Source organism: Notothenia rossii (assembly GCF_949606895.1).
Source record: "Notothenia rossii genome assembly, chromosome: 8".
NCBI lineage: Eukaryota > Metazoa > Chordata > Actinopteri > Perciformes > Nototheniidae > Notothenia > Notothenia rossii.
The window spans coordinates 891,356-899,323 of NC_136906.1; the positions used below are offsets into that span (position 1 = coordinate 891,356).

Genomic DNA, 7,968 nt, shown 5'->3' on the forward strand with positions numbered 1-7,968 from the left:
ACTCCAAGAACGTTACATTATCTTAACCCTGTTCTCTTGTGTGGTTACAGCAGCTCACGGTGCAGGGACTGGCCTTGGGAACCAGAGGATCAAAGGTCTCTGACCAATATCTTATAAATGCAAAAATCCAAGATCCAATTGAAAAATTCAAATGGCTTTTTGTGGAGGAAGCTCTTTGATATTAGAGCGGAAGTAGAGGTAGGGAAGTTGTCGGTACGGGGCTTGAGGAGCTTGTTTACTGTGGAGAAGAGGGTCCTGGGGTCACAGCAGGGGTCATGGAAGATGGCGGAGAGGTAGGCAGATTTGGCGGCTGTGAGTGCATCTTTGTAGGCAGTGAGATGGAGTTGGACATTTTCGGAGTGGACTGTGAGGGAGATTTTCTTGGATAGATGTTCGAGTTGGTGGCCGGTCTGCTTCATTTTATGGAATGCGCCTCTGAACCAGGGTGAGGGGGTCTTGAAAGTGACAGTTTTCCTTTTGAGGGGGGGCTAGGTTGTCGAGGGAAGGGAGTAGGGTGGTGTTAAGATGGTAGAGTATATTGTCAGGTGAGCTGATGGTTGTTTCCAGAGGGATGTTAGAGGGTAGCAGTTCAGAGAGATGGTGGGGATCAATGGAGAGTAGATTACGGAAGGTGATTTTTCTGGGTGGGCATCGATTGGGAACGGGGAATTCAATGTTACATTTTATGAGTTTGTGGTCGGATAAGGGAAAGGGTTAAGGCTGGAGGTTAAGTATTGGGAGGTTTGTAGAGCAAACAAGGTCGAGAATGTGTCCTATGGCGTGGGTGGAGAAGGTGGCGTGTTGGAACTACATACAGTGTTCAAGGCCACAAAGCTAATTTCCTGCAATCATCCCAAAAATCTTTTTTGTGGAGGGAACCAGTGAGATGCTGCCTTCAGGGTCCACTAAGAAATACATGATACCTGAAGATCCGTAATGTTTTCTTCTTTTTTGTCTTCTCCTCAGTGCCGCAGCAGAAGCCCACCCTCTCCCTGATGTCTCCCGGCGGAGAGGTGCTCGTGGGCCCTGATGGTCCTGAGGTCACCTGGGGTCAGAGCGTCAGCATCAGCTGTTCTTCGTCCTCTCTACCTCAACAGCTGTTTTCTAACACAACGTTCATCCTGGAAAATAATTCCAGTTCCTTCAGAGAGTCCAGAACTCCAGGTAGCAGCTCTGCTTCCTTCAGCATTCAGGAAGTGAACCTGGAGCATGAAGGATGGTACCGGTGTCAGTATCAGATACGAGTCTCTGGACGAGACTTCAGCTCTCCCTTCAGTGACTCCGTCAGACTCTCTGTTTCTGGTAAGAAGCTCCGTCTGATATTCATAACTCCAAGAACGTTACATTATCTTAACCCTGTTCTCTTGTGTGGGGACAGCAGCTCAGTCTGTAGGGACTCTGCTCTGGAAACGGAGGGTCACAGGTCTTGTGCTTTTTCGACTTTGATAGCCAAAGCAGAGTGCACGAACAATATAAGCTACAGAGGGAACCAGGGAGATGCTACCTTCAGGGTCCACTTTAGAAATACGGCATCCCTGCAGCTGCTTAATGTCTTCTTCTTCTTCTTCTTCTTCTTCTTCTTCTTCTTCTTCTTCTTCTTCTTCTTCTTCTTCTTCTTCTTCTCCTCAGTGCCGCAGCAGAAGCCCACCCTCTCCGTGACGTCTCCCGGTGGAGAGGTGCTCGTGGGCCCTGATGGTCCTGAGGTCACCTGGGGTCAGAGCGTCAGCATCACCTGTTCTTCGTCCTCTCTACATCAACAGCTGATTTCTAACACAACGTTCATCCTGGAAAAGACTTCCAGTTCCTTCAGAGAGTCCAGAACTCCAGGTAGCAGCTCTGCTTCCTTCAGCATTCAGGAAGTGAACCTGGAGCATGAAGGATGGTACCGGTGTCAGTATCAGATACGAGTCTCTGGACGAGACTTCAGCTCTCCCTTCAGTGACTCCGTCAGACTCTCTGTTTCTGGTAAGCATCAAGTTATGTTTGAGCTTATTTCTACATAAAAGAAAACATAATTTCAGAGCTGTCGGCCCACAGCTGGTAAGAGTTCAGTCTGGCAGAGAGTTCTTTGCTATGCAGGTGAAGGAGATAGAAAGTCAAAGTCACTGACGATACAGTCCTCAGAATGTTTTCACTAGGATTTGAGGATTAAGGATTAAGAGGTTCATTGTTTACCCTCCGTCCATCTTCTCTGGAGTCAGGTCGTGGAGGTAGTCCCAGCAGAGGGCCCCATTCCCATTCCCTGACACACTGAGCTCTGACTGAAGCGGACACATTTGAGATATCCATCCCTGCAGATCCGCAATGTTTTCTTCTTGTTCTTGTTTTTCTTCTTCCCCTCAGTGCCGCTGCAGCAGCCCAACCTCTCCCTCACGTCGCCCAGCGGGGGGTTGTTCTGGAGCCCTGAAGGTGCAGAGGTCACCAGAGGTCACAGCTTCCTCCTCACCTGCTCCATCGCTCCTCAGTATCCTGGAGGACTCTTCTCCCTCCTCTTCTCTGGGTCCCGCCTTAACGTCAGCAGGCCGGCAGTGAACCACTCGGCCTCCTTCAGCTTCCCTGCAGCCGGACCAGAGCAGCAGGGAAACTACAGCTGTCTGTACGAGGTCACCCTGTCCTCCAGGACCTTCACCTCCACACAGGAAGCACCCCTCAATGTCATCATCACATGTAAGTGGAAACTCAATCCAAAGGGAAAAGTAGTACTCAGGTACTATCGCAGAGTAGCAGACATGTCCATGGCACAAAAACGAATAGCTCTAGTGTTTGTGCATCACACACCGTCAAAAGCACTAGGCAGTAGGGGTGGGGGGAAATAATGGATACAGCATAGTATCGCGATACTTTGCGTGGCGATACTGTATCGATACACTGATTCACTGTCACATGTGTAATGTAAGGTTTGTGAGGATGTCATCGTCCAGGGTGGCTAAATGGATTTCTGATACAGTTTGCAGATGTGTCAGGGATAGGGAAGTACATCCGTAGCTGTGTTTTCAAACTGTGCTAGTGCTCCCTGACATCATTTTTCACATTATTTGGAAGCTGCATTTCCGCGGTGTCCAAAAAATCTGATAGGTTTGCAAACGAGTCATAGTTTGACCGCTCCAGGCGCCTGGCCCACATCTCCATCTTCTTGATTGTAGCTTCAACTTGGTCTTGCACGTGAAAAAGTGTCACTGCCTTCCCCTGAAGACTCCGATTGAGTCCATTCAAATGCTCAAAAATATCTGCCAGTTATGCCAACTTGGCAAGCCACGGGGCATCACTGAAGTGATCTGAAAGTTCACATTTTGAGTCAAGTAAAAACATTCTCACTCCATCGCGCAATCACCTTTCCTCTCGATAGCCACCGGGCCTCGGTGTGCAGAAGTAATTGCCGGTGATCACTTTCCATCTCATCGCATAAAACGGCAAACAACCGGGCATTCAGTGGATGGGCCTTGATGAAATGGACCGTTCGTACTGCTTCATCCAGAACAGTTTGGAGATCAGGAGGCATTTCTTTTGGCCTCGAGAGCCTCCCTGTGGATGCTGCAGTGGATTGATTTAGTTTGTGGAGCCACTGCTTGTACACGTTTAACAAGCCCACCCTGTCGGCCTAACACGGCTGCTGCCCCGTCTGTGCTAATACCCACGCATTTTGACCAATCAATCCCATGTTCCGTTATGAAACTGTTCAACATGTCAAAAAGTGCCTCTGCAGTTGTGCGTGTTGGCAAACATTTACAAAAGAGAAAGTCCTCCTCTATTTCTCCGTTGTGTTCATACTTTACGTATGAGAGCAGGTTGGCAAGGTTAGCTCTGTCAGTTGATTCATCTGTAGTGCAAAACATCGACTGGCTTTTATCCGCGCTATTAGCTGGTCATTCACATTGCTGTACGGTGCTGTCTGACAATGGACTCAAGTCCATTTGCTTGCATGCCTTTTCACCCAGCATAACACCCACCAACACCTTAATTGATGGCAGCACCACCTCCTCACCGAGTGTATGAGACTTCCACTGCGTTAGCAGTGTTGCTACCTGTAGATGTGGATTCCATGAGGTTCTTGCTACTGTGAAATTCTTGGAGTATTTTCTATACGCTTACTGAGCGAAGCTGCTGTTTTGAAGTAACGTATGATGACAATTTGTGAATTCACCTTTAATGCCTAAAGAAAAAGCAAGTAATTACAACTATCCCCCCCCCAACCCCACCCAAATACCACCACAAAAAGCATCAGCAGTCAGTGTGTAGGTGGGTCAGTTTAATAATAGAGAATGCAGAGTCTGAAAATGCATCTGTTTTGTAACTTATCAACTAAGTTATTGCAAACAAATATATAATAAAGAATTTAAATAAAATAAAAAGAGCACTTGTTGATTTAAGTGAGGCCTTGTGATCCACCAGCACTTCATGTGGTATGATCTTGTTTGAAATAAATATATCTGCTCTTTCCTTGTTGATCCGAGATTGATTCTTTATGGTGTTTGCATTTATCGTAAGTAGCTTTGGATAGACGCGTCAGATACATGATATGTAATGTTATGAAATGACTGACTGTGTGTTTCTCTGGTAGTTCCTGTGATGGTGCTGGTGGCCTCAGTGTGTGGGGGGGCTCTCCTGCTGGTCCTGCTGGTGCTGGGGGGGGTCTTCTTCTTCTTCCTGATCCGCAGGAGGAGACCCGCCGACCTCAACCAAACTCCAAGTATGTCTCTTTGATTTAACGGACTGTTTGTGTTTTTAATATACTTTATTTCATTCAGGTACAAACTGCTTTCAGATTCCAGTCAAACGATAAGCCACGTTCCTTTGTTCTGTTTTATTTAATTTATTCAGTTTGAGTTTACATTTTGAACAAAGTACATGCATGGACAATATGAGTGAAGAAAAAAAGTGTTTCTGATCCAATGCTTGTGTCTTAGGGCTGTGCATCAAACACATAATGAATCCTGTAAATCACAGTATCTACTTGTATTTTGGGGGGAGATCAAACAAATACACGTGTGGTGTATCGATGAAGAAATGTCTGATGAACTGGAGAGAGGAACCAGAGGGTAACTCTATTATAACATGACTTCTGGATTATGGGAATGAAGTCTGACCATTTCTTTACCCTTAGCAACTTGGAGATGGTTAACTTAGTTTGAAGGCGTGAAGAATTCAATCTGATCTTCAGGAAACACCTCCTGCCTGTGTTTCAGTGTGTCTCGGGGCCATGAAGTTCAACAAAGAGGAGGACAACCAGAACATCTATGTTATCTTTGGTGGTGAAAAGGAATCGAACTTCGATACAACCAACGTTAAAACCTAGGCCGTCTCCGATGCCGAGATCCGGTGCTGATAAGGCTCCAGAAAACGGCAGTCCAATCTTTTTAGGACTAAACCCCCAGAATCTACACGCAAGGTCAACGTAATCTGTTTAGGGGGGCGTTTACAGCGTGGCCTCTAACACCACGCAGCCCGTCGTATCACTTATTTCAGGCACTAAAGCGTCGGTCCGACCGCCAGGATAGCAAAGCAGTGTGTATGGTGTGGTAGGTGTTGGTGGGCTGGTAAAACCCCAGAGCAGTATCTAAACTGCCCCTGGAGGAGATACCCTCTGTTGTAGGGAGACTCCCTGGTAATTAGGGCAGCTTCAGGACCCACAGTCCCTAACCCCCAATTGTTATCCCCTTATACCAATTAAAACAATGCAAATATAATATCAAACACAGCCAGAGTCAAACATTAATATCACAGCAGTGACACTACCAGCCAGAGTCAAACATTAATATCACAGCAGTGACACTACCAGTCAGTCAAACATTAATATCACAGCAGTGACACTACCAGCCAGAGTCAAACATTAATATCACAGCAGTGACACTACCAGTCAGTCAAACATTAATATCACAGCAGTGACACTACCAGCCAGAGTCAAACATTAATATCACAGCAGTGACACTACCAGCCAGAGTCAAACATTAATATCACAGCAGTGACACTACCAGCCAGAGTCAAACATTAATATCACAGCAGTGACACTACCAGCCAGAGTCAAACATTAATATCACAGCAGTGACACTACCAGCCAGAGTCAAACATTAATATCACAGCAGGGACACTACCAGCCAGTCAAACATTAATATCACAGCAGTGACACTACCAGCCAGAGTCAAACATTAATATCACAGCAGTGACACTACCAGTCAGTCAAACATTAATATCACAGCAGTGACATCACCAGCCAGAGTCAAACATTAATATCACAGCAGTGACACTACCAGCCAGAGTCAAACATTAATATCACAGCAGTGACACTACCAGCCAGAGTCAAACATTAATATCACAGCAGTGACACTACCAGCCAGAGTCATTACATTACATTACATTGCATTTAGCTGACGCTTTTATCCAAAGCGACTTACAATAAGTGCATTCGACCAGGAAGATACAACCTTTAAGAAAACAGAATCATATAAGTACATCAGGTTTCATAGAGCCAAACATTTCAAGTGCTACTCAACTGGCTTTAGATCAGCCAGCCCTTTATTAGTATATAAGTGCTTTGTTAGTAATTCTATCGCTCGAAGTGGAGTCCAAAGAGATGAGTTTTCAGTCTGAAGAAGATGTGTAAGCTTTCTGCTGTCCTGATTTCAATGGGGAGCTCATTCCACCATTTTGGAGCCAGGATAGCAAACCCACGTGTTTCTGCTGATGGGAACTTGGGTCCCCCTCGCAGTGCGGGTGCAGCGAGCTGTTTGGCTGATGCAGAGCGGAGTGCACGTGCTGGGGTGTACGGTTTAACCATGTCCTGGATGTAGGAAGGGCCAGATCCATTCGCAGCATGGTACGCAAGTACCAGTGTCTTGAAGTGGATTCTAGCAGTTACTGGAAGCCAGTGAAGGGAGCGGAGGAGCGGTGTGGTGTGGGAGAATTTGGGAAGGTTGAAGACCAGACGAGCCGCTGCATTCTGGATGAGCTGCAGAGGTCGGATGGCACATGCAGGTAGACCAGCCAGGAGGGAGTTGCAGTAGTCTAGGCGTGAGATGACGAGAGCCTGGACCAGAATCTGCGCTGATGTCTGGGTCAGCTGGGGACGTATCCTCCTGATGTTGTAAAGCGTGTATCTGCAGCAGCGGGTTGTAGCAGCGATGTTTGCAGTGAAGGACAGTTTGTTATCTAGGACCACACCCAGATTCCTTGCAGTCTGAGTCGGGGAAACAACAGAGGTGCCGATGTTGATTGTTAGGTCAAGAGTGGGACAATCTTTTCCCGGAAGGAAGAGCAGTTCAGTCTTGTCAAGGTTGAGCTTGAGGTGATGAGCAGACATCCACCGAGAGATGTCTGCTAGGCAAGCAGAGATGCGTGCGACGACCTGGGTCTCTGAGCGGGGAAAGGACAGAATTAGTTGGGTGTCGTCAGCGTAGCAGTGGTATGAAAAACCATGCGGGCTAATGACAGACCCGAGCGAGTTTGTGTACAGGGAGAAGAGGAGGGGACCAAGAACCGAGCCCTGAGGGACCCCTGTAGTTAATTGACAAGGGTCGGACTCGGACCCTCTCCAAGTAACCCTGTAGGTGCGGTCGTTGAGGTATGAGGTGAGGAGGGAAAGTGCAGTGCCTGAAACTCCAAGTTCTTGGACAGTGCGAAGGAGGATCCGATGGTTCACCGTGTCGAATGCAGCAGACAGGTCCAGAAGGATGATGACAGAGGAGAGGGAGGCTGCTTTAGCAGTGTGCAGTTTGTCAGAGACAGCAAGGAGAGCAGTTTCTGTTGAGTGACCTGCCTTGAAACCAGACTGGTGCGGATCCAGAAGGTTGTTCTGATGGAGATAAGAGGAGAGTTGTTTAAAGACAGTGCGTTCAAGTGTTTTAGACAGGAACGGGAGGAGAGAGACGGGTCTGTAGTTAATAACATCAGACGGGTTGAGAGTGGGTTTCTTTAGGAGAGGGTTTACTCTTGCCTCCTTGAGACTGTTTGGAAAGTGACCAGAAGTTAGAGAAG

At 47.2% G+C, this 7,968-nt stretch overlaps 1 protein-coding gene across 1 annotated transcript; it reads left to right on the forward strand.

Annotated features, from left to right (window-relative positions):
• Window positions 1-275: 275 nt before the first annotated feature.
• Window positions 276-5,293, forward strand: LOC307014327 (immunoglobulin superfamily member 1-like; the record flags this gene model as incomplete). Its single annotated transcript, XM_079642201.1, has 6 exons — window positions 276-366; window positions 967-1,302; window positions 1,630-1,965; window positions 2,344-2,667; window positions 4,559-4,687; window positions 5,184-5,293. 6 exons carry the CDS (start codon window positions 276-278, stop codon window positions 5,291-5,293), a joined length of 1,326 nt encoding a protein of 441 aa, XP_079498327.1.
• Window positions 5,294-7,968: the final 2,675 nt, after the last annotated feature.